The 27,694-nt window shown below is 39.3% G+C and overlaps 1 protein-coding gene across 1 annotated transcript in view; it reads right to left on the minus strand.

Moving 5' to 3' along the window:
- Nucleotides 1–52: 52 nt before the first annotated feature.
- Nucleotides 53–27,694, minus strand: part of GPR161 (G protein-coupled receptor 161) — a 46,622-nt gene continuing 18,980 nt past the window's right edge. Inside the window, exons 3-7 of the mRNA XM_074266530.1 lie at nucleotides 25,989–26,406; nucleotides 20,365–21,089; nucleotides 12,644–12,748; nucleotides 7,851–7,970; nucleotides 53–6,738 (exon numbers count right to left, since the gene is read on the minus strand). Of these exons, the coding sequence (XP_074122631.1) occupies nucleotides 6,491–6,738; nucleotides 7,851–7,970; nucleotides 12,644–12,748; nucleotides 20,365–21,089; nucleotides 25,989–26,371 (1,581 nt within the window). The 5' untranslated portion in view covers nucleotides 26,372–26,406 and the 3' untranslated portion in view covers nucleotides 53–6,490. The remainder of the gene's footprint in view (nucleotides 6,739–7,850; nucleotides 7,971–12,643; nucleotides 12,749–20,364; nucleotides 21,090–25,988; nucleotides 26,407–27,694) is intronic.

The following is a 27,694-nucleotide window of genomic DNA, read 5'->3' on the forward strand; positions in this document are numbered from 1 at the left end:
TGTCAGTTCTATAAGGGATAAAAGGACACAGTGAAATATAGTTTAAATCTCATTCAGTTAATTCAATAAACATTTATTAAGTGCCTACTATGTGCAAGATATCATCTAGGCACCAGAGAGACAAAAACAAAGCAGTCCCTGCCCTCAAGGAGCTTACATTCTACTGGAGGAAAATGTACACAGATAAGTACAAAATATATACAAGGTAGATACAATGTCATTTTGAGGTGGGGTAGCATTAACAAGGGGCAGAACAACAAAGCCCACTTGGAGGAGGTGACAAGTGGCCAGAGACTGAAGGGAGCTAGGGACTTCAAAATGCAGAGATGAGGCAAAGCGTTACCATGCAGGTGGAATAGCTTTGTGTGGAGGGAAGCACAAGCACAGGAGAATGTCTAATACGTGTGGGGAATACCAAGGAACCCGGTTTGTCTAGAATGTAGGGTGTGGGAGGTAGAAACATGAGATCCATTTGGAAATAGAAGCTGGAGTCAGATTATAAAAGGCCAATGTGAGGGGTTTTTATGTTATCCTGGAGGCACAGGGAGCTACGTAAACTGCTAGAGCAGGGAATGTACATGTTCAGACCCATGCCTTTGGAATGTCTGGTTAAAAGTGGAAGCAGGAAGACCAATTAGGAATCCAGGCTAGAAGTGACAACAGTCTGAATTAGGGTATGATCATGGGAATAGATAGAAAGGGATGGCTAAGAAAGCTATTGGGAAGGTGGTCGGCAAGACTAAATCTCATAGACAAAGGCTCATAAATGGTCACTGCTGTGACAACCAACGAACAACATGGTTGGTGGCAAGGGTAAGTGGTTGAAAAAGATAAGCAATTGTGGATCTGATTGATAGTGAAAAGTGCCAGAGCCCCAACTCCCTGTGCTAGAGATGTCACCAACTAGCCAAGATGTCATATGGGCTTCAGAGCCCTCACCTAATAAAAATGGAAAGAAATATCTGCCCCCACTCCATCTCCTCACAGGAATATTTTAAGGAGCAAATGAAATAATGGAGCTGGAAGCCTTGTGAAAAATCTAGAGATCAGCATACCAATACAACATTATTATAAATTCTTAGGTCCTGGAAGAACACTCTGCATATGCCATTCCCCTCTATTTCTCCCTCCTCTTTGTATCCAGGTTGGAAATTAGGTTTCTCTCTGAGAAACTCACCTTAGATCCTCATGCCTATGAATGTCAATCACTCACATTTTACACATTTATACACACCCAAATAAGTGTTTAAAGAAATAAAATTGTTCTAAATACATTTCCATTTGCTTATAAATGCTGATTTACAATCCTAAATCTTCCTTTGCTTATTTGTTTTTTTTTTAAACTCTGTAAACTTTAATCCAAACACCAATCCCCGGATCGGTACTTTCCATGATTCAGAGTTGCATTGTCAGCACATACACATGTCATGCATCTGCAACATGGAATGACACATCATTATGCCTCCATCTTATAGTTATTCTTACATGGTAGCAGTGTTATATAATCTTACCTCATGTTGCCCTAAATTCAGACAGAGTTGACTTTCTTCACACTTGTGATTTTTTTCCAACCCTTGGGCAAGAACGCCCATGTCAACAGTTTAAAAGAAGGGGATTAAAATTCTCTACTAGCTAACACTCTTCAGGGAAAAGATTTGAAGAAAATGAACACTGTGACTTTGTGATACACATCCACAAACATAACACTGGCCAAAGTTGTGCTTTTTATAATTTGTGCTCTGAGCCAATTCCAATCATCTCCCATGAGTCTATGATTTCTTAAGGTCACACAAATATTCCCCATAGAGTCTGTGTTCTTCAGTTTGCCAAAGTTTAAAGAATGTCCCTCTGTATAAAAGTCAGTCTGCTTGGTCTTCTGGCATGAAAGCCTTTGAATGCTTCCATGTCTTTCTTAAGCTTCACAGAGAGCTCCTTCCCTCCCTAAAGTATTGGAAAGACATCCATCTTGAATCATTAGGCTGTACTTCAAATCCTAGCTCTGCCATCTAATATTTATATGATCTTGGAACAGTTTCCTTACCTAAAAGATGAAGAGGTTGGACTACGTCAGTTCTTAATTTAGGGTCTGTGATCTTATTTTCTAAAAATATTGATAACTTTCAATATAATTGATTTATTTTTGCTATCCTCTATTTTATTTTATACATTTAAAAATATTTTTCTGAAAAGAGTCTAGGAAACCTGCAAAGGGCAATTTTTTTGTACTTCTCTTCATGATTTATGCTTTGGCTTTTTGTTTGTTTTGTTTTCTGTAGAAAGGGCACACAGTCCCTCAAAATGGCATCCACTATCCTAATCCCTCCTCCTAAGCCCAGGTATTCAATGAAAACAACTGATAATTTTCATAGCAATTACTTTCAACATCTATTGTTTAAACAATAGAGAGTGAAAGCAACTTCTTCCAATATCAACTGCTTGATCCAAAGACTCCAACAACCCCCAGTATATGATGCTGATATTCCTAGACACAGGTAACACTGAATGATCTTTTGGACCTAAACACATGGCAGTGCTGGAGCTTCAATACAATAGAATAAACAGGGAGAAAGGAGCCCAAGGCAGTGAGTTATTAGCCCCTGAAGTGCCCTGCACTACCACAAGAAATCAGCAAACTTGGGATCAGAATTGAGATCAGAATATGCAGGACCTGGGGTCAGAGAACTGGAAAGTTAATGGTTTTCCATCTTGTCAAGAAAGGTTTTCTCATTCTAGCACTTCTGGCTTGGATGGAGTTAATGTGCCCAGGAATCTCAACTGAACTGGGATGGGTTGTTGTTATTACTGCTCTTTTGGGGGGTTGTGATGGTTGTTTTATATGAAATTCTTTTAGCTCAGATACCTCTAGACACAAAGGGGAATGTTAGGATTTCCCTCATTAACTCAATTAACACGGATAAGATAACTTACAAAGCAATACAAAGTGCTGGCAGTTTATAGAAATCTAAACTGGAGTTAGGGTGGTTTACAAGATGAATCTTAATACTGCCCAGTTTGCTATAGAACAGCTTACAGGGAGCAGCTAAGTTCCCAGAACATTTCCCCCTGGAGCTTTAGCCACTCAGGGAAAAGGCATCCTGGCAACACCACCCAGTCTCTAAAATTTCTCAATACACTGAAAAAAGGCAAGGTAACCCCAGCAGATGGTTTGTCCTGTTAAAACCTGGGTCCCTTCCTTCCTCCAGCTACTGGGTTCAACATGGGGGACAGTGGTGAAGTGTTATGGACTATTTCAACCTTTGTCATATGCCCCAGTCCCATCCTTTTTGTCCCCAATGGCTAACCATTATATAGCCCTTATAAATACTGTCTTAGGTGAATTCTACAGGGGAAATGAGAGCAGGAAAGTTTCAGAAAGCAACCTTTTCCTGATACCAGGAATCACCCATCGACAAGTGGGGTCAAAGATAAGCCTTTAAATGTCATGAAAGAGTCTGGCAATTGAGTTCCTTTCTTCTTTGGGGGTGGGGAAGAAGGAAAAGAATCAATTTCTTTTAGCCACACATATACATACCCTATCCCTGCACTGAGAAGTGAATCTCAGGGCCTCAAAGTTGGGATTTCAGAGGCCATTTGAACAGGGATCTCCTCTAGGGCATCTTTAACAAGTTGTCATTCAATCTCTTGGGGATCTTTAATGACAGGAAACTCACTATTTCCTGACAGAGCCCATTCCATTTTTGGAAATGCTCCAATTGCCCAAAATGTTTTTTGTTTTCTTCCATTGAACCTCATTATATCTTTCTGCAGTGTCTACTCTTTGCTTGTCATTCTGCCTTATGGGGCTGATCACAAATATAATTCTTCTAACATGATAGCATGCTACCTGAAGATTCTCCCTAAAATCCTCCTCTTCTCCAGGGTCTTGAATCAGTGACTGTATGGTCTCTCTCTCTGCTGCTCTGCTCTGCTTGCTCTTGACTTGTGGTGACATGTCATAACTGGGAACGTCCTCGGGATTCTACATGCGGCTTGGCTAGCAGACCTATGAGCGACACTGTGCACTGGGGCAGAATTCCCAGGGTCACTTCCACCTCCATTAATACACGAGTTTTTTAAGCTCTTTCCCCTTCCATTTCCTCATCTGTAAAATAAGGGGATTGGACAAGATAGCTTCTATAGTCCTTTCTAATTTTGGGTTTATGATTCCATGAACATGATATTTCATTGAATATTGATTATGAATGAAAGAGTCTGTAGAGTCTGTTGTGGCTGCCATGGAGACATGACACATTGGACTTGTCATCCACTAAATCCTGACTTTTCATCTAACCTCTTGTCTAGTCCCTCACAATGCAATGGATTTCTTAATTTCTTTTAAACCCAAGACTAGAACATCACACTGATTCCCAATTTTATCCTGTGAGTATTAACCTATGGTTTTGGCCGATCCCAACATCTTTTAAGATCCCAACTCTGCTCTCCAGTTGGGAAGCTCTCTTGCCATTTGTCAAATTCTTGTCTTCATCTGACATAGGGTTTGGTAAATGTTAATAAGAGCCTCATTCTTGAAATGGGAGAATGTCAAGATTATACTATGGAGCAATACCATAAAACCTCTTAGAAAATGCAATTAAAGATGCTTTCTATTTACATTATTGCTTTAAAGAGTAAATGCTATAAAGTCTACCTTCTAAACCTAGCCATGTCCCAAATGGAAGGTCACGAGGACAGAGAAACTTGGGCTACTTGAAAACAGGAATCCCTAGATCACTTTTAAGGCTTGCCTAGTTAAAGATATAGAGTCTAAATTTGAGATTTCTTAAACACAGGGAACTCCTGAAATGGAAAATTCCCTCTACTGATGCAGAATGGCATTTTCTCTAAAACTCAGAGTCTTACAGGGCAGAGCAGTGAGAGACTAAGTGACTTATTCAGGATCACACAGCCAGTATGTGTCAGTAGCAGGACTAGAATACAGGTCTTCTTGGTTTCTGGGTCAGCTCTCTATTCACTTAACACTGCTGTCTCTCAGTCATATTCAACCAAACCCCTCCCAAATCACAAATGGATTTTATTCAACCTGGGATAAAACCATCCCAGCTCAAAGGGATGATGACAGGGAAGGAAGACATTCCTTCTGGAAAGTCTTCTGGAATCTTGGGTTCATTTGGGATCCTATGGCCATCTTTAGCCTTCAAGGTAACGCTAAGAAAAATCTGACCTTAGGAAGTTCATGTATGACTGTTTTTTGTACTTTGGAAGAACTCTTTGGAATTCAAGCCTTTCCTCCAAGATTTCCTGTTGGCTGGTCTTCCACTGGGGACTGTGCAATAACTGGAAAAGTAGACTGGAAAAGATGCCCAGGTATTCCCTTCCTTGTATATACCATATTTTTTTAAAGATACAAATATTGTTTTCTGGCTCCATGTATCCATTTTTTTCTTCCAATATTCAAGAAAAACGACCACAAAGGTCTGGACAGTACATCTTAAAAAGCAGTGACTGGTTTTTTGGACCATTAATTCTCTTCTAACCCTGGTTCCCAGGAAGACCCTGCCCTAAGATCACTTGTAATACCACAAATAAAAGGGCACTCAATGAAGCTTTCACTTGTAAGGATAGCTTCATCCCTAAATAAAAATAGGAGCTACACTGTATAGTTGTGCTGAGCACCATTTGCTGAATTAATACCTGTCCTGAAAGTTTTCAGTCTGAAACACAAGGTTATCTATGAATACTCTTCCTTTTCCTATAAATAGTGGTTTCCCCCTTGTGAAATACAAACACCCTTGGGTGAGAAAGTCAAATAGCCTGATCCTCAGCAAATGATCTGCTTTCTGGCAAGGACAATTTCACTTCCCTCTGAACCTGACCCACCTATAGCTTCAGCAAGAAGCACCCAGAAGCCAAACAGGTGGAAAGCTCGGACACCAGCTCTTAGAACTCTAATTCTTCATGGGCTGGACCTTCTGCTAAAGAAGCGCTCGGTTTTCTTTTTTTCCCTTAGCATAAAAATTGGACTTGCTGCACACAGTACCCAAGGGTGGCAACCCAAAGAACAAGATGCCAGCCCGATGGCCCTGGGGACGATGTGGAAAGAAGGATGCCCTCCCTAGAAAGTGCATTCATCGTTCTTTGATTCCTAGTCCAATCTTGCTTATCTGCCCCAACTGAGAGGACCTGATAATAGTATCTCTCCAAATAAAACAAAACCATGCTACATTTGTTTCTCTATGTGCCTTGGCTCCCCTCAGGGATAAAAAGTTACTAGAACCTAGAAGAGTGGCTATAATGCAACAATGAGCTGAAACTGGTTGCCAATTGTAGCAGTTTTGTCTCCATTTGTCTTTTTGGATGCTTATATATCAGGTGATCACCCCCTAATCCCCATGCAGCCCCCCTCCCCGCTGTGCCAATCGGGGACACAGCTTCCTTGGAGAAGGGTCTTGCTTTCTTGGCATCCTATGGAACGGCATCTCTAGCCCTGGCCCCTGTGCGGTGTCTCTGGTCCCTCATCGATGGCCCCAAGCTAAATGTTCCCTTCCTCAATGCTCTGAAGCTGCAGCCTCTGGTTAGCATGAGTCCTACTGCCTCGGCGGCCCCCAAAGCTGCCCCCCGGCATGGTCCGAGTGGCCAGCAGCACTCCAGGCAGAGCCTCCTCCCCAAACAAACTAATCTTGGCATCCGCTTCGATGGCTCTGGCCAAGCTGGCTGCGTAGCTGTCCAGGGACTTGTGTACTTCAGCCTTCACGTGGAGAATAGAGGTTTTGGCAGCTTCTACAGCAAGACAGGGAGAGAAGAAGGTTAAACTAATACCTGGGGCCGGCTCCTATCCCTCACGTGCTCCCCCTGTTGACTCACTGGCCCAGAAAACTCTGGATTGAGGATGTAGAGCTGATCCCAAGTAAGGAGCTCATCAGGCCTGTGAGCTCCCACAGCTATTCTGCAATTACTAACAGGCTTCTAAGCCCCTCAAACCCAATGTGGAAAGGGATACTGAGCACCTGCCATGTGGAGAGCATGCATGAAATACAAACAGCTAATCTATTTTTTCTCAACCCCCGTCTCCACACCTTTGCACAAGCTCTTCCCTGTAACCTCCCTTCCATCTTTTTGAATCCCCTTCTAGGTGAGACTCAGGTACCAGCTCCTAAGTCTTTCCTGAGCATTGTTAATGCTTTTGCTCTTCTCAAATTACCTTCTGTTTATATGAAATCATGTGCATAAAATATTTTAGAAATGTTAAAGCACTGAATAAATGTTGATTATTTCATTATTTCAACATATAAATGTATGCCCATGTATGTGTATATACACATATGTGTGCATGTATTTCTATTCCGCCAATAAAGTATGAGCTCCCTGAGGATACAGATTATTTCCTTGGTGAGTCCCCAGGGCCTCTCAGAGTGCTTTGCACAAAGCAGATGCTATTTGTTGGATTGAGCTGATCTAATTGAAGGAGCGACCCCCTTTTTGTGGGAGAAATTCTCATGTGACTCTGAGTTTCTACATATATAAAAGAAGCATACAGATCAAAAATTTAATGATAACAAATCATAGCTTTGTGACTCCCACGTTCAGGTATGAGATCCCATATGAGATCATGGCCATAGCTTAAGAAGTTTTGTTCTATGATTCATAAAACAATGTGTGTTTAAAATAAGTAAATAAATAAAAGTGAAAAACAAAAACAGAAGCAAAAAAAAAAAGAACTTTGTTTTAGTACAACTTCCTCTGAGAGCAGGAATGTCTCATTTTGGGGATCGGGAGGAAGTGATAGGAAGGAAAAAAAAGAACTCAAAGTGGGCTCTATCCATAGGCTAGCCTGGCCCAGGAGGTTTGTGTAATAGTCCCATTACAGCAGTAATCCTATCACAGGAACAAACCTCTCATTTGTTCCACTTCATCTTCGAACGTCACTGAACTCCTTCTCTTGGGAGGACAAGTGCAGCGTGAAGGAGGATTGTCATCAGAACTGTAATCTTCAAGTAGCATCACATCAGTCCCTAAAATACAGGTCAGATTTCTCAAAATAACAGAAAATACTAATACCATTCATTCCTCTTTGGCTTTCCCCATTCTTTCCTATTTCCATTTCATTCATTTGAATTTATTTTGGGGGGAGGGAGGCTTCAGACCTGTGATTTCATCATAAGGATACTCCTGGTATGAAAACTCTCTCCACTGATAGAACTGTTATTAACAGGCTAAGAGTTTACTAGCACACTGAGAGCTTAACTGACAGATTATGAGGGGCAGGATTTGAACCTTGCTTTTCCTGATTGGGCCTGTCTATTATATTATGCTACCTTTCATTTAATCTAATTAAAATTAAATACCTCCTACATGCAAAATGTTATGCATAATCCCTGCCTTCAGGGTGTTTATAATATATAACATGAACAAAAATAATTCTGACATAAGGTAGAAGGCAACAAGAATAAAGAAGGGCCTGACAAGTGCTCTAGGAAGACTGGAAGAAGAAGAGATGATTTTGGGGAAATGGGGATGATGGGAATCTAACAAGCTTCCTGGAAGAGGTGGCCAATGGAAAGGTAGAGCATTCCAGACATGAATGATATACCTTAAAAAAAAAAAAAAAAAAAAAGATTCCTTCCGCTTATTCTCTTACCCTTCTGTTTATTTTAGACTTTTATTCTTTAATTCATGATCCTTATACATGTTTATTCTTCAGTCTTTTATTCTTCAGTCTCTGTATTCCTCACAAAAATAAAACTTCCTGGACACTTTTTTTGAGTTCTCTCTTCAAAAAGAACTTCAAATTTGTCTTTTTAGTGTCATGAATTAAGGTCCTTATTCTCTTTCAAACAATAATAAACATGTATTAAACACCTACTACATGCCAGATACAGTGCTAAACTAATTTTTCTTTGTGTGAAAATCTTTTATCATCAAACTCGAATCAAAATTCTTTTCTCTTCAAATATTTTTACTTATTTTCAAATGTCTGCTTCCTTTTTTCTTTTCTTCTCTTTTCTCCTTTTTTTTTTAAAGTCTTGATGGTCAGTATGGCATAGTAGATGGGAGAAAACAAGCCTCCAAGTCAGGGCTATCTGAGTTTAAATTTCAGCTCTGACACATACTATACAACTAAGGGCAGATCTCTTAACTCCTCCATGCTCTAGACAACTCTTAGGCAATCAATTACAGAACACCAAAGATGCCACTGGCTTGGCCTCTTCATGGAAATTTTCACGAAAGAAATGAAATCTGTTCTCAGAGCCTGGGAAAAGGAGTAAAAAAAAAAATTCCTGCCTCCAATCATAGAAAGGATAGATGAGGGTTGGAAGTATTCTTAGGGGACAATCCCTTAATCCAACATATGAAAATATCAAGGTTTGATAATAAGAAACAGAGGTTGAATTTTTTGACTTTAAATCCAGAGTTGTTTTTTCTATACCACACTGCCCCTTCTTTCTCCTTGGAGTTCCTAGTGGTGGTGGTGATTTAATCATTCAGTCATTGTTGACTCTTCTTGAGCCCATGAAGCCCCTTTTAATCCCTACTACCATTCTTGGTGTATATTTTTTACCTCTTTATTTTGTCTATAACCTCTTAAATAAAAGTACCTTTTGGGAAAGAAAAATGTCCCTGTGAATTTTGCATGTGCTTTGTGTCTTGTATTTTGAACAAGAAATTGCTACACTGACCCTCATCATTTATAGGCCCACTCTCACAGCTACTGAAAAAAATCATGACTTTGATTATATGGACTTTTGTCAGCAAGGTGATTGATGGTCTTTGCTTTTTAGTATTGTCCAGATATGTCATGGCTTGTCTTCCATGGAGCAAGCATCTCTTTATTGAATGGCTACAGTAGTTGTCTGCAGTGATCTCTGAGCCCAAGAATATAAAATCTGACACTACATCCATGTTTTCTCCCTCTTATTTGCCAGGGAATAATGGGACCAAGTGCCATAATCTTATTTTTTTTCCCTTTTATGTTAAGCTTCAAGTCTGCTTTTATAATCTCCTCTTTCACCCTCAACAAAATTTTTTTAATTCTTCACTTTCTGCCATCAGAGGGGTGGTACCTGCATATTTGAAATTGTTGATATTTCTCCCAAGCTTAATTCTGATTTTTGTTTCATCCATCTTAGCACTTCTTATGATATACTCTGCATAGAAATTAAATAAATAAGGTGACAATAAACAGCTTTATCATAATTGTCCCCCAGTCTTAAACCAATCAGTTATTCCACATTAGATTCTATCTGTTGATTCTTGGCTCACATACAGGTTCCTTAGGAGACAAGTGAAGCTATCTGGTACCTCCATTTTTCTTTGAGGACTTGTCACATTTGTTGTGATCCACATAAGTTAAAGACTTTAGGGAAGTCAATGAAGCAGATGTTTTTCTGTTTGGCTTTCACCATAATCCAGTGAATGTTGACAATTTGTTCTTTAGTTCCTCTGTCTCTTTGAAAACCAGCTTGTTCTTAATTCCCAGTTCACATGCTGTTGAAGGCTTGATTGTAGAATTTTAGGCATAACTTTACCAGTATGTGGAATAAGAACAATTATTTGGTAATTTGACTGTTTTATTAAGCCCAGATAGGCAATTCCCTTCTTTAGGCCTGGGATGTAAACTGATCTTTTCCAATCTGGTGGCCATTGTTGAGTTTTCCAATTGGAGTTCCTAGTAATAGACCAGAGCAAACCTTGGCTGTTGTAACCAGTTCTTCTCTATCATTTGGCAAAAGGACAGCCCACTGGAATCTAAAGCGGCTTTGGAAAAAACATGTTTGGTGGCCGTTTTCAGCAAATGCCTGACTGAGAAAACTGAGTGGAAAATCGGGTTCGGGGATAAAATACAAATCAGAACCCATCCGATAAGGTTCCTGCTCTCTGCAAGTATCACACATTCTTTCCCTTAACTCCCCCGACTCTCCAACACATTCAGTCCAATACAAGAAACCAGGTGGAGTAACAGATGCTGCTGAACTTTCTTCTTGTTGGTCAGCAAATCATAATCTATATGTTCTACTGATCAAGAGATTCATGTGCTGTGTCTACCCCTGCCTGGCTTTGCAATGTTCCAGGGCCATTAGCCAGGACCCAAAGAAAAGGAGGAAGATTCCTCAGCTTAAGTCAGCTCCCAGAAAAAGACTCTGCCATCAGGGAGCAAGCCACAAGGGAAGGAGTTTGTTTTTAAAAGATTCTTTAGAAACAACCAAAGCTCCGAGACTTGCTTACAAGGATGAATAAATTCCAGTGATTCTTATAACCCCTAGCACCCAATAAAAGTCCCTGAGAGAAATGATTGCTTTTTTCTTATATTAATAATCATTTCCCCTATTTTTCTCATCGGAAATAAACCCCTGTAGATTATTCAGCCAGTCTGTGAAGGACATTGTTGACAGATGAGATTGCCCAAAGCCTCAGGATGCAGGCTTTTCTATCTTGGGTGGGACCCCAACCAATCAGAAAACCTTATAAAGAGTATCACATTTAGGTGAATTTTTGCCCATTGTGTTCTACTTAGGCAGGTGCGGGTGGAGATAGACTGGGTAGAGATGAGGATGAGTGATATAATCAAAGTCTCAATTCCTTATTAGAATATCTCCCACCTCTCATTAGAATATTTTTTCTCTCTTAAAAATTTTTAATATATTTTATTTTCCTCAATTATAAATTAAAGCAACTTTTAAATATTTTTTAAAGTTTTGAGTTCCAAATCCCATCATTCTCATTGTTAAACAGAGTTAATTTCCACCTTTGGGAATACCCACTCTTCTGAGAATATGTGAACTGGTCTGCCTCCATGATTTGTTTTTGTTTTATGAAAGAAAGTTAAATGACCATCATTTCATTAATTATCTGCTAGCCATAATTAATAAAAACCAATTGTTCATTAATTACCTGGAAATAATGTCTAGATTTTTTTATGTTAAACCTCTCCCCACCCTCCAATTTGGGATTTAATGCTTTTCATAAACAGATCCCAATTTACCTTCCTAGCTTCCTTATGCAACCTTTGCAGACATTTTTCGGTTCAGCCATCCTAGCCTTCTAGTCATTCCTGCTACATGATACTCCTGCCTCAGCTCTGCCTCTTGGAATCACTGACTTCTTTCAAGAATGAGTCTGAGTGCCACCTTTGGCTTTCAACCTTTCCTGGAATTCCCAGGTGCTGGTTCATTCCCTGCATCTCAGGAGCATCATATGTTGCATCTATATCTACATATGCTTATGTTGTTTCCTTCATCAGTATCTAAGTCCCTTGAGGACAGGGACTATTTCCCTTTTATCTGCATCCTCAGTGCTGGGCAAATAGTTCCTAAATATGAAGCATGGACTGATACTACACAAAGTCACAGATTAAGACTGATTCTACCAACAATCCTGTTACTGTCTCCCCATCAAAGAGCACCTTTATGAGCATGCTCTCATCTCCTTTTAAACTAAAGGTTAAACAACACTGCAAGGCAATGGAAATAGGAAATATTATCATTTGCAAAAAGTGAAATACAGAAAAATCTCACAATTTGTCTGAGATTATATAGCAATTAGCCAGAGTTTGGGTTAGAAAGCACATCTCCTGCCTTCCTAGTGCTAAGATGCACACATGTTCCTTTACACAACCTCACCCCCAACACTCCCAAGTAAACTTCATAGGCTTTTACAATCATGCCGAGGATGTTTGTGAATAAGTTACCTGAATCCTGAGAGCAGCTGAAGCCAGTGTCCCCAGTGCTGCTACTGTGACCCAGCGGCTGCCCTCCTGCCATGAGAGCGGTGAGATGTGGTGACAGTCCTAGGTCTGTAAGACAAAAGGCAGCATTTGTAGGTGGGAAGAGTTCAAGGTTGGATGAGACAGAACTTTCTAAGGCACTCTGCCCATTCATAAGTCCTCATTTTTCCTCCTTCACCCTGCCCTTCTGCCCCTGAATGAAAACATATCCTTAGCACCTGGAAAAAGATTGGATAGAATTATTCATAGTTAACTAAATTAGTATGATGACTCATTATTTCTACTCTTGACTTTTCCATTTTTAAGGAACAAAATATATTTCCCAAAGGAATAAAAAAAACTTTCAGGAAATTAATGTAGTAGTTGTGATGATGATGGTTATGATGATGATAATAGATAACATTTATGGAGTATTCCAAAGTTTGCAAAGCATGTTTTCTACATGTGTATGTTCTACTCAGACAGGTGTGGGTGGAGGTAGATCCCGAAGGAGGGAAGGTGGTCTGGGTAGAGATGAGGATGAATGACATAATCAAAGTCATATTTATCCAACTCCTCATTAGAATAGCTCCCACCTCTCATTATATTTATTCTCTCTTAAAATTTTTAATATAATATTTTATTTTCCCCAATTACATATTAAAGCAACTTTTAAATATTTAAGTTTTGAGGTCCAAATCCTATCAGTCTCTTGTTAATTGTTAACTAGAGTTAATTTCCACCTTTGAGAATACCCACATGTGTATGTGTACATACACATTCTTATTTTATTTATTTATTCATTCATTCATTCATTCATTTATTTTGCTGAGGTTATGTGACTTGCCCAGGGTCACACAGCTAGAAATTAAGTGTCTGAGACCAGATTTAACTCAGGTCCTCCTGCCTTCAGGACTGGTGCTCTATCCACTGTGCCACCTAGCTGCTTCCTACACATTTTCATTTGATCTTAATGAGGGATTTATAATTCTCCCCATTTTACAGATGAGGAAACCAGAATTCAAAAAGATTAAATGACTTGCCCAGGGACAGGGGGAGAGTATGTATCTTGGGCAGGATTCAAACTCAGGCCTTCTAGCCGATTCTAAATCCAGCTGTAATTGACACGGCTATCTAAATGAGCTTTTTCCACCAACTTAATAGACCCCAGAGATATGGGAGCTATATGTATATGGGCCTCATTGTCTCTGCCCATCAATTTATATTTTATGTCTTTAATGGCAGCAGTTCAAAGACCACATTTTCATAATGTACTACTATTGATAGTTTGTTAAATGTCACTTTTTGTGAAAGACTTCTTGTGGCAATTTCAATAGAATATTGAGCTGGGAGCTGGGAAATGGATTCTGAATCATCCTGCTCTTCAGTAAATTAGTTGTGTGACCTTAGGCAAGTCACTTAATTTCTTTGTGCTTCCCTCTCCCTATCTATAAAATGGGAGCAATACTTATCCCTATTTATCTACCTCACAGAGTTGTTGTGGGGATTAATTAGATATAATGTCTGTAAGACATTTGAGCTCCATGAAAAACAGCTCATTATAAATACAAAATAATCTATTAAAGTTGGTTTGTTCGTTAAAAATAATAATAATAGACCTCAAGAATCAACAGGCAAATGGAGAAACAAAATTTGAGAACAGCCTTCATGCTTTTAGGCAATAATCTAGGCTACCTTTTTTGGAGGGGAAGGCAATCAGGATTAAGTGACTTAGATCACTCAGAGTTTTGAGTGTTTCAGGCTAAATTTGTACTTAGGACCTCCTATTTCAGGGCTGGTCTCTATTGCATCACTTAGCTGTTCCCTTTTCCACTTCTTAAAAAAAAAGTATTATTGATCTTTAATTTTTTTCACTGTCATAATTACTTCTGAAAATATCTTCCCACTCCCAATTCCAGACTGAACTCTCCCTTATAAGGAAGACACATCAGTTAAACACACACAGCCCCTATGGACACAGTGACTCACATTCTGCTCTCATAGCTCCCCATTTCTGCCTCAGGAGGAAAGTGCTTCTATTAGCTATTCTCTGGAACCAGGAATTTTCAATTACTCATGTTTCAACTTCTGGACCTGACTTTCTAAATCAATCCTAAGGGAGAAGGTTCTATTTTAATGTATTCAGGTTTCTTATCTGATAGTATCTGCTGTTGTTTCTCCTTCATTTTTAAAGAGAACCATGACATATGAGAAAATGCTCTAAATCACTATTGATCAGAGAAATACAGATTAAGACCACTCTGAGGTACTCCCACATGCCTCTGAGATTGGCTAAGATGACAGGAAAAGACTGGCAAATGTTGGAGGGGATGTGGGAAAACTGGGACACTGATACATTGTTGATGAATTGTGAATTCTCCAGCCATTCTGGAGAGCGATTTGGAACTATGATCAAAAAGTTATCAAACTGTGCATACCCTCTGATCCAGCATTGTTACTACTGGGCTTATATCCCAAAGACATTTTAAAGGAAGGAAAGGAACCCACATGTACAAAAATGTTTGTGGTTGCCCTTTGTGTAGTGGCCAGAAACTGGAAACCGAGTGGATGCCTGTGAGAGAATGGCTGAATAAATTATGGTTTGGATGTATGGAATATTATTGTTCTATAAGAAAGAATCAGCAGGATGAATACAGAGAGGCTTGGAGAAAATTACATGAACTGATGGTGAGTGAAATGAGCAGAACCCAGGAGATCATTATACATGGCAACAACAAGATTATATGATGATCAATTCTGATGGATGTGGCTCTTTTCAACAATGAGATGATTCAGATCAGTTTCAATAATCTTGTGATGAAGAAAGCCATCTGTACCCAGAGTACTGTGGAAACTTAGCATTATCCCTCTTTTTGTTGTTATTTGTTTGCATTTTATATTCTTTCTCATGCCCCCCCCCTTTTTTTAAATTTTTCTTGTGCAGCAAGCTAATTGTATAAATATGCATGCATATACTGGATTTAATATATATTTTACCATGTTTAATATATACTGGATTACTTGCCATCTAGGGGAGAGGGTAGGGAAAAGGGGGGGAAAACTGGCACACAAGATTTTGCAAGGGCTAATGATAAAAAATTATCCATGCATATTTTTTAAAAATTAAAAATTAAATCTTGACCCACAGTTAAGAAACTTTGATATAATGCATCTTTTCCTCTCTTGTCCTAAGCAAAAGAGATCATTATTGTTTATGGGTGAGCTGGGTGGTGGGGGGAGGGTACTCTAGATCAGCATCTCAGCAACAAAGAACATTTTTCTGGAGTTTATATTCCAAATGAGTTTTGGAGTCCCCTTGTGCTTCTAATTAAGGCATTTATATACAAAGACCAGAAACATAGCCAAACATCCTCCTTTTGCTCCTCCTTATCCAGGCATTTAGCACCTGGGAGATAACTAGATATCCAGGGTGCAGTCCAGAGCAGAGGGAGGGAGATGGCTGGCTCACCAGCCCACCAAGTAAGATGGCTAGAACCACAGTTAGTTCTGGAACATTTGCTAAGGGGTTGTGGTGAAAGCTAAGAACAAGCCCTACTCTCCCACCAAAATATCAGCATGACCACAAGCTGGGAAACTGTTTCAGCCAGTTCATATTTCTGGAGCTGTTGCATTTCATGTTCATCTGGCACATCCTCCTGAATTCAAACAATTTACCCTCATGTACTAGGGAGCAATAAGCTTGGTGCCCTTCTCACAGGAAGGACAACACATGCACTCAGCATTCATGCAACTAAGGGCCAAAAGGCTTGTGGTATGGGAAGAACATGCTGTCTAGAGAAAGGATTAGTGCCAATGAGAAATTTCCTGAAAAACTCAGTAACAAGCTTTGGATGAAAATGGGACCTGATAAAAAATGAAAAAGAAAAAAAATGAAGTTGAGAGTATTTGGGGAAAAAAAACAAAAACTTTTAAGTGGGGCTGACTGACCAGTGGCAAAATTGTAAATTAGCTGAGCTAGCAACTTAAAATATCCCTGTTGTTTGCCTCGCACCTTTGGGAAAACTTTTCTTCATTTAGGGATATGATTCTTTGTATATGAGTCAAAGGATTGGGAGGAGTCATCTGCAACTCTAGCTGAAAGCCTTTGCTATTTAACAATTAAATACCATCCTCAACATGTTTATACAACCCCTGGCATCCAAAGTAGCCAGACAGCTCCAGGTAATTGGGAAATTCAATTTCTGCTTAGGCTCACAAAGCAATTTTTAGAATGGTGTACAATTTGGTTTTGTTTTTTAATTTCATAGACTGAAACTTTCCAGAAAAAACATTTCCAATAAAAATTTAGTGTAGTCACCTCCCAGTTATCTCTACAAATAGAAGATATAAGATGGGAGAGCAGCACACCCATCCACAATAATAGAGAATCTCAAAATACCACTTCTATCTCACCCGGAAATGCATCATTTGACTTTCTTTTGAGAAATACATTTAATTTCTAATTCTATTGTTCTGTTCTACATAGGAGTGACTCTGGATTCTTGAAAGTTATCCCAGGAGAAGACAAGACGGTCTTACCAAGCCAAACAAGTGGAGAGTGTGAGTCAAAAGCAATGGGCTGATGTCATTTGTCAGACTCTTTGTCTCTCCCTCTTCATCATCATCTCTTTCTCTGTCTCTTTCTCACTGTCTTTCCTCTGAGGCCAGTTTAGCTGGGTATTTAGAGGCTTATCAAGCAAAAAGCTGGCCACAAATATTTCCTTTTTTTAGCTAAAGTAACTTACTAAGGTACAGTCTGCACTGGTGAAGAGAACATCCCAAACTGCAAAATCTCAGTTTGAAGGGACCTCAGAGGAAATTAGAGAATCATACATTTAGAGCTGGAAGAGAGAAGGTTGTTTAGTCTGACTTCCTTTTTATAGCCGAGGACCCAGAGAACAAGGTGGTGAATCCATTTCTCCAAGATCATACAGGTAGATATATGTGAGAGGCAGAATTTGAATTCACATCCTCTGACTTCAAAGCTAGAGCTCATTCTGCTCTACCATGCTAATCTGACTATAAGTATATCCTCTCTTTGCTCAAAGACCTATGAGATCCTAAAACAACCTATTGGACTCCTGCACAACTCTTTGGTAATGCTCTATGCTCTCTTGCAGCAAGCTTAATATGGCTTTTTGTAACTTTCTCCCTACTGCTTTAGATTCTGCCTTTGAAGACCAACACAATAAGCTTTTTTCCCCTTCCATATATTGGCTACAATTTCTTGCTCAAGTCTTCTTTTTCCAGCCTTCAACCAATGCTCATATGACATGAACTCCAGGCTATTCCCCATTCATTGCACACTCCTTTGAATGGTCATCCACTAGCTCCTCAATGTCCTTCCTGAAATGTGGTACCTGAACTGAAAACAGAACTCCAGAAATGGTCAGACAATCCCTCTAATGCCAGAACCCAAACCTCAGGAACAATGATAGCTTTCTCCATTCCACTTCAGCTATTTGTCAGCATGGTTACAATTTAGATCTCACAATTTGACTGAACTGTATCACTTCCAAGATACTGAAATTCAAATACTTCTATTTAATTTCTTATCTTTCTTCCCTCTCTCTTCCGTAAGATGCTCTGACTTCATTATAACCTCCAATTCTTTGACTATTTCCTATTCTCTCAGATCACCTCTCCCAATTTTGCCATATTTGCCTTACAACTAGGTTGAGTGAGCCTTACCATCAGATTTTCCTGCTTGATTGTTGAGGCAGTTTCTAAAGTCTTCAGATTGGAAAAAGTTATAAAATCTGGCTGATTTCACCCATTAAAGTTGTATGCTAGACAATATGACCTGAGGTCTTTAAACTGTAAGATAATCCTTTTCCTTTCTTCTTCACATGTTTCCTCACTTTTTTTCCCCTCTCCCTGTCCCAGTTCCTTCTCAACCCCATACATGATTTAGCATCCTGTTTCACAGAGAAAACTAGAGTTATCTGACAGGAATTCCCTTCAATGTCCTACTTCTTTTCTCAAATTTTCTTATTATGATTATTCTCTTTTCTTTCCCCTCCAGTCACTAAAGAGATGCTCCTATTATTCTAAAGGGCTCACATCCTTGGGTCTTTGATCCCGATTTCTGCTTTCTCCTCCCTTAGGGACTTGCTACAGCAGTTTCTCACTCACGCATATTCATTATTTCCTCAGCACTGGCTCTTTCCCATCTGCCTATGACATACTCTGATGTCCCCAGTCCAAAATGGGACTTCCCTAAAATTCCCTCTCTCCACTCCTTCCCTGCTCAATTATTTAAAAAATTGCAGACTTACTGCCTGCAATTCTTTCAGTCTCTGTCTCTGTCTCTGTCTCTCTCTCCTCCATCCCTTTGCAATCTAGATTGTATCAGTTTAGACAGAACTTTATGTCATTTAGATGATTTTGCTTCATAGGCAGAATAAGCTCATCTAGGTCTATTTTACTATAGAAGAGATCATTTTTCTGCTTAATTTTGGATAAATAGTCATAAAATACCACATATTAAAAGCTACATTTTCCTAATGTGACCCAGCAGTGTATCCCCTCCCCAGTGTACTTGTTTAACCAGATTCTCCTATATTCCAAAAGAATATGGCAACTTTCTATTTTAAATGCTGTATGGGGCAGGGAGGGGAGGTAGGGAGAGAAGAATGGTAGGGAATAAGGCAAAAAGAATAGGAAATGGTTAAATTTTAAAATCTATGTAGGTTAACTTTTCATTGTCTTAGGAAGAGTGGAGGCAGTGATCAATCTCACACATGATACTTACTTGTGTGTGTGTGTGTATATATGTGTATGTGAATGTATGTGTGTGACAATGGGAAAGCCTCTATGATCTTTAGTTTCTCATCTCTAAAATAGATTGGGTTCTTCCTCATAAGGCTGTTAAAAGGATCCCAACCCTACAATGTAAAAGTACTAAAGCTAAGATGAGGAGGTTTAGGACAAACCTAAATACTAAACAGGGGAGTATTCCTTTTTTGGGCAGTCTCTTTGGAAGTCTGCTGAAGCCTACAGATCCCTTTGTCAAATTCATGATTTAATACCTAAATTTGTCATATGGTAAATATTCTAGTCCTTCCACATCATTTGGAATATTAGTTTTACTGCTACTTAGTTACAGTTGTCTACATGGAATAGTAACTACTACAATAGCCATGTGAACTAATGCTCAAAAAACCCAAACCCCACTTACTCAATCCTATCTGACTTTTCATGACTTTTTTAGTAAAAACATTGACCTAGTTTACCATTTCCTTCTCCGGCTCATTTTACAGATAAGGGAACTGAGGAAAATGATTAAGTGACTTGCTCAGGGTCATACAGCTAGTAAATTTTTGAGGTCAGATTTGAGCATGGGAATTTAATCTTCCTGACTCCAGGCTCAGATTTCTATCCACTGTACCACCTAGCTACCCCTTATTATCTATGGTCACAAACAATTAAGACCAGTCATCCACTTATATTATCTCTATGTCCCCATTTTCTAAGGTGTGTGATCTGGGACTTTGGATGAATAACGTCAGCAAAAGAATCAAAGAGTATCTTTATGGCTCTGTGATAGACATTTATATACATTCAAAGTATTGATTGCCTGTAATCCTATTGGAGAAAATGAACAGCCTGGAAGTTGTTGGTCGCTGAGTAATGTCAGTGAAAGGATCAAAGGGTACTTTATGACTCTGTGATAGACATTTATATATATTCAAAGTATTGATTACCTGTAATCCTGTTGGAGATACTGAACAGCCTGGAAGTTCTTGGTCGCTGGACAAATGGCTCTCGGTAATAGCGGTCTCCGAAGCACATGCCTAATAGTTCTTTGCGGACTGTTTTGTTCCAGAGTCCATAGATGAGGGGGTGGCAGATGGCGCTGGTAAAGGACAGCCAAGTGGCTAAGGTCTCCAAGGCAGGAGAGACACTGTTCTTTCCCCAGAGAGCCTCCGAAGTGATGACGACCATGTAGGGGCCCCATGTGACGACAAATGCCCCAATCACTACCAAGATGGTGATGAGCGCTTTGCACTGGTTGGCAGAGTAGACCACACCTTGGAAAGTGTTCCTCCTACTGCCCGAGGAAGACGTGGAAGTGTTAGAGTTTTTCCTCCCATTTCTTTGAGCGTCCTCCTCCACAATGACCACTGTGCCACAGTGGACCTTTCGGGCCTTCACCCTCGCGACACGGAAGATGAAGCCGTAGCAAACCACCATGACCACAAAGGGCAACAGGGCACACCAGATTTGCCAGAAGGCCGTGTACCCAATCTCCCGGTGCCAGGCAGCTACACACATCCATTTGAACTCATCAAATTCCACAGATGACCAGCCAAACAAGGGAGGGAGGCAGCCGATGAGGGAATGGAGCCAGATGTAGACAAGGGCAAGCACAGCTCGATTCCCCGTGATCTTCATGGGGTACACCATGGGATAAAGGACGGCGTAGTAGCTGGGAAAAGAGACGTAGGGAGAAAAAACAGAAATGAAGGGAAAATATGGCAAATGGCACTGTGTATATTCTAGGGAGAGTTAGAGCGACCATACAATGAGATGATTCCAAACCGCAAACAGTACCTGCTGAGACTAATGTCAGGCAAGGTAAGAATGCATGGTTTTTGGTTATCTACTGACAGAAAGCTATACTTGTATGCAATAAGTGAAACAATTGTAAGACAATAAAAATAATACAGTACAGTACAGCTGTCAGACTCATTCTGTCTTCCAGATTCATCAAAGTCCAGTAGCAAGACAAAAGTCAGAATGACTGGCCATGGTCTGGGACGGAGTGGATGGCCATGACATCTTAAACATCTGACCAGACTCTAAGCACTCCACAGCGCCTAATTTAGTTGCCTTCATGGCCATTGGAACAAACTGTTCTTATTCACTCATTTCACTGCGGAGGTCTTCTCGTGCTTGGGGTAGACATCCCTCTAACTCATCAATGGGTTGGAGGCTCGTTAGTCATCCTCGATATGGTATAGTCTATTTATGGTTTTAACGTGGTATGGCTGCTGCATATACTACAGTTTCTTGAAGTCACAAGGATATGCATGTATGTGTGTTTTGTGTATATACACACATATACATGTACGCACATACGTGTACAAATACATACACAAATGCATACATACATATTTTGTATTCTTTCTTCCATTAGAATATACACTTCTTACAAGTCAGGATTGTTTTATTCTTTGTCTTTTGTCTATCCAGTCCCCAGAAAATGCCTATCACACAGTAGGTGTTTAACAAATATCTGCTGGTTAATTGATATTATGGATAAATCTTGAAAATGTATCATATGTGAAAAAAAGGGAATTTGCAAGTTTTGAAGTCTTCAGAAGCTTAACTATAGTCGCACACTAGCAATTTCCCTGACAAGAGCCTCTCTGTTATTACTATCCCAATAACAAAAACAATGAGATATAACTGAGCTCTGGCAACCTCAAGATAAACACTGTATGGTGCACTGGACAATCTTTGGAAAATACCGTCATTCTCTGCATAACCAGATATGTCACTCCAATTTATTTTGTTGTTTTGATTAATGCTATTTTTAGTAACGATGTCATCTGTCAACCTGTGGAATGAGACTTTGAAAAACATTTTCAGTGGGCACTGGTCCCAAGAACATTCATTTCTAAGCTGTTTTAGCTTTAGGACTGTTATTTTATTTCCAGTGAAACTTTTCAACTGCCTAATTAATTCATCTTTCCCTGTTAGCAACTGAACAATTACTTCTATTTTTGTTGGTTCAGACACTGATATTTAAATGGCTAATTTCTTTTAACAGCTAATTTCACTTCCATCAGCGTATATATTCTTTACGTTCTCCTCCTGGTTATATTCACATGGATCCACCATATATGTTTGTACTTGACTGTAGTGATCATGTCAATTCAGTCAAATCAACTGGTCTAATTTCTTTCACTGAAGTGCTTATTTGGCTAAATTCACTAAATTAACTGACCATTCTTTTGGCATTTTGTAAACATTCCAGCTGTCCCCTCTTGATTTATCCTCTAATTATCTCTTTGTAGGGCAGCTAAGTGGCAGAGTGAATAGAGTGCCAGGCTTAGAGTCAGGAAGACTTGTTGAGTTCAAACCTAGCCTCACCTCCTCAACTAGCTAGGTGACTCTGAGCAAGCTAATGTTGAACTCAGTTTCTTCATCTGCAAAATAGTTGGAGAAAGAAATAGCAAACCACTATAGTATCTTTGCCAAGGAAACTCCAAATGGGCTCATAGAGAGTCCCATTTGAATGGAAAACTCAAAAACATTTCTTTCTAACCTTTTCTTTCCTTTTCTATTCACTTCTCTTCATTTTTCCTACTGTCACTTTCTCTACCTGTTTATGATTGTATGTCTCTCTTAAGTCATATATTACATTTTTGATGTACAGGAGGAAATTAAATTTCCAAAAGAATAAGAAAAACTTCAGAGGGTAGGGAATGGGGAAATTTTTGTTTAAATGTCTCTCTACATTAAGGTCATTAGTGAGTTCATATTCATTTTTTTTTAGACATGTAGATGGCTAATTACCATAAACAAAAATCCTTCATTAGAATAACTGAATCACAACAAGGTAATTGTATTTGTACAAATATTTTAATCATAAGCCAATCATAAACTAGCCAATGCACTTTATGAAAAAATTTTTTAAAAAGTGAAAAAGAAAACTATATCCTTCCCCTAACATTCAAGATTCTTCATAATCTAGCTCTAGCATACCTTTACAGTTGTATTTCACATCTTAATACTGGAATGGCTTGCTATTTCCTTCTCCAGTGGATTAAAACAAAAATAGACAAAGTGCCTTGCAGAGGATCACACAGTTGGCAAGTGTCTAAGACTGAATTTGAACTCATGTGTTTCTAAGTCCCATGCCTTTTTTGAGCATTGGGTAGGAAGTTAGATGATCTCTGGAGTATCTCAGCTCCAAGAGTCCATTATCCAATGTGTTAATGATCTTTCCCTCTTCTTTTTCTCCCTCTTTATTTTCACTCTCTTTTCTCCTCTTCCTCTTTTTCTCCCTTTCCTTCTCCTATGTACTGAGCCACCTAACTGCCTCCATTAGTTAGATTCCTACAAAACTTAAAAATACTTTCTCACTGATCTTTTTCTATATTCTCCTGCTTCTATGTTTTTGCCCAATTCCAAATAAGCTTCTTAGAATAAGTTTCCTTAAATTGCAAGCAGATATGTTGAAATTAATTCTTCTCTTCCTTTAAGATACAGCTCAGTTGCCACCTCCTCTAAGATACTTTTTAATGACTCCCAGATGAGAATGGTCTCTCTCGGAAAATTTCACTAAAGTACTTTAAATTTCTTATTTTCCCTTATCATATTCTATCTTAGCTCATCTTTATCTTTACAGTCACAAGCTTCAACCAACTGTGCTATCAGCAACCTACTGCACTGTTATATTTATTTATTTTTCATCTTGGCATTCTTGCCCTAATGCAGGTAGATACTTAATAAAAATTAGATTAAATAAATGAATCACCCAGAGCTAATATGAAATCACCCCTTTAAGTTGTTCAAATATAATTAAACAATGGAAACTCCTTCATTCTTACTGTCTGCTTTTCATGATAAGGCAGTTAGTCTAGGAGGCAGGAGTCTTTTAGCTGCAGTCATGTGCTGGTCCCCTGAGAACCCCAGCAAACTTCTAAGATTCTAGGTAGATTCTAGCTTAAGCCTTACACCTTAAGTGCAAAAAGTAAAGTTGTGCTTGGGTAGGACGGTGAAAATAGGTTCCTCTGAAAGTTTATTAAGCACTTACTGTGAGCCATGGTTCTGTGCAAAGAGTAGGTCTGAATCTCAGAAGTCAGTTTAAGGCTTTCTTGGTGTATAAATTGGGGATTATTAAACAAACAATAAGCACCTATTAATATTAACAATTAATGTCAATGAAAATCATGTTAACAGTACTAGGTTCTGGAGTTACAGAAATGTAAAATGGAGTTAAATATAAAAACCTGAATGCAAAACCCAGAAAGCCTGTAAAGGTGACTGCACCATTAAGGGGCAGGTCGGTTCTTTGAGGGCCCACAGAGCCCCCAAGATAACACACTTGAAGGAATTGCAAAGCAGCCTTTACTGACTCAGATGTTGCTTGTAGATTGAGAATGAAACATATGGCAGGCAAGAGGAGGGAGCTCAGAGAACGCAACTGCCTCTCAGTCTCCTTGCAATGTTATCATCCTCTCACATGAAGGGATCTATTCTGCTGGTCAGAATTAGATCCCCAGCAGCCATTTAGTCGGTGGTTCCCATAACCCAAAGAAAGAACTGATTGATTGTGTCTGAATATAGATTGAAGCATACTTTTTTTTTAAACTTTCATTTTCTTGAGAGAGGTTTTTGGGGGAAGCCTATATTTTCTTTCACATTATGATTTTTATGGAAATGCTTCACATGTTGCTTTCTCAATGGAGATAGGGAGAAAGGGATAGGATCTGGAACTCAAAGTAAAAAAACTGGGGAAAATTAAAATATTAAATAGAGAAAAAATTATTAGTCTTTCTTCATTATCCCTTGCCTTCCTTCCCCTTTCAGCATATTATCCATCAGTCCTTGAACCCTAATACCTCACTAAAGTCAAGACTTTAATGTCTGCCTAACAAGCTTCTACTGACAGAAATTACCTAATATATGTATTTGGAATCAATTTTTATCAATTTCCTTTAGCAATCTTTATTATCTTTTGGAAGGGCAAAGTGGGGCTGTAATCTTTTCAATTTGGAGTTTGGGTCTTCTCTTTCACTTAGTGTTCCTTCACCTTCATTGTGTCTGGGACCTCTTTGGCATAGATTTTTGGCAAAGTCCATGGATTCCTCAAAATAATATTTTTTAAATTTTTTCAATATTTTTATAGTTTTAAAATTTTTTTTATATTTTTAAATTTTTAATAATGTTGTTAGATAAAATGTACAGAATTTTAAAAGAAACCACTCCTGTTGACATGTAGTTATCAAAATATTTTGAAAAATTAGTTCATAGCTATCAGGTTAAGAACCCTTGTTTTAATTTCTTTAAAAATATACTGACATCAGGGAGGGAGCATGATGTGATGAAAAGAACAGGGTCTGGGAACTGGGACACCTAGAATTGTCCTTAACTAAGCATGGGACCTTAAGTGAGAGCTGGACTGGATCAACTTCAACTTCCCTTCTAGTCAGATAACATCTACTCGGTAAATGTTTACCATTTGTTAGGCCCTGTGCTAAAGCAATGGGGATATAAAGAGAGGCAAAAAACACAGTCTCTGTTCTTGAGGAGCTCATGCACTAGTTCTCAAATTATAAACAATCCTATGATTCCACTTAGGAGATGAACTTACCGGTCAATAGCAATGACACCCAGGGTAAGCATGCTGGCAGAGCTGATCAACAGATACAGGAGTGCAGAGAAGTTGCACCAGACCACCCCAAATATCCATTCCCTCCGGATGGAGCTTGTCGCCACAAAGGGCAACACCAGCACAGACAGCAAGAAGTTTGACAGGGTCAGGCTGAAGACAAATTTGTTGCTAAGCGTCAGGAGATAGGACTTCTTGTACAGGGTGAACACTATCACCGAGTTACCCAGGCAGACGAAGATGGCGATGATGATGATGGCAATAGACTCGGTGATGGTGACTGCCCCGTCATCTCCCTCCAGGCCGGGGAGGTTGGCCAGTTCCTTCCCTTGATTGAGAGAGGAGTTGATGCTCATGGTCGGCATGCCACGTGGTAGAACAGGCAGAACATGCTGGATGGCTGGAACACCAAAGGGGCGACAGGAGGGGAGAAAGAAAAGGAGAAGAATGAGGGGAAGAAGAAAAGAGGAAGGAAAAGAGGGAATAGAGACAAGAAAAAAAGGAAGAGAGGAAAGAAGGAAGAAAAGAGGGTGGGGAGAAAGGGAGGGGAAAAGAGGATGGGTAAATAAAAAGTGTGAGAGGGAAAGGGAAAGGGAGAAAAAGAGAAAATATTAAATATCGGATAATGGATTCTTGGAATTAGGATACTCCAGAGATCATCTATTTTAACCTCCTACTCTTTCTCAAAAAAGGCAGCACTTTGCTCCTAACACAGAGGGCTATATTCCAGTTTCCCTAGAGTTTTTCCCACAAGGGAACCAAAACATGTCCAATCCAGTAGAAAAGGGCACTAGCTTCAGAGTCAGAGATTAAATGTTTACTCTCAGTTGTGTCACTGATGTCCAACATCTCTAGCGCTTGTTCTGTACAAGCCTACAGAAGTACCAAGAGAGAGAAATGGAGTGAAGTCTGAAACTGTGTCAGGTTCTTGAAGGAAAATTCAATAAGTATTATAAGTATCAACTAATTTCCATAGACCTTTTGTTAGAGAGAGTGGGGTCATCAAAATAAAATCAGTGTTAGCCAACAATCATATATTAAATACCTATTATGTGCTAGGCTCTGTGCTAAGCATTGAGAATACAAAAAAGAGTCAAAAAAAAGTTTCTCCTCTCAAGGAGTAATAGTAAGAGGAAGACAAGTAAACAAGTATATATAAATACATAGGGGTGTGTGTGAGTGTGTGTGTGTGTGTGTGTGTGAGAGAGAGAGAGAGAGAGAGAGAGAGAGAGAGAGAGAGAGAGAGAGAGAGAGAGAAAGAGAGAGAGACAGAGAGAGAGAGAGAGAGAGACAGAGACAGAGAGAGAGAGAGAGAGACAGACAGAGAGAGAGAGAGAGAGAGAGAGAGAGAGAGAGAGAGAGAGAGACAGAGAGAGAGACAGAGAGAGAGAGAGAGAGAGAAATTGGGATAGTATCAGAGTACAGACACAGATTAAAGAGGACTTGGGAAAGTTTCATGAGTCTTGAAGGAAGACAGAGGCAGAAGGAGGAGGGAGAAAATTCCAGGCATAGGGGAGAACCAGTTAAAATGTTTATAGTCAGGAGATGGATTGTCTTTTGTGAGGAAAGGCAGAGATTAGTGTACTCATATTACAGCATACATGGAAGGGAGTAAGGTATAAGTTAACTAGCAGGGTGGGAAGGTCTCTCAAAACCAGAGGATTTTATATTTGATCTTGGAAGTAAAA

The sequence above is a fragment of the Sminthopsis crassicaudata genome, chromosome 4 (assembly GCF_048593235.1).
Source record: "Sminthopsis crassicaudata isolate SCR6 chromosome 4, ASM4859323v1, whole genome shotgun sequence".
NCBI lineage: Eukaryota > Metazoa > Chordata > Mammalia > Dasyuromorphia > Dasyuridae > Sminthopsis > Sminthopsis crassicaudata.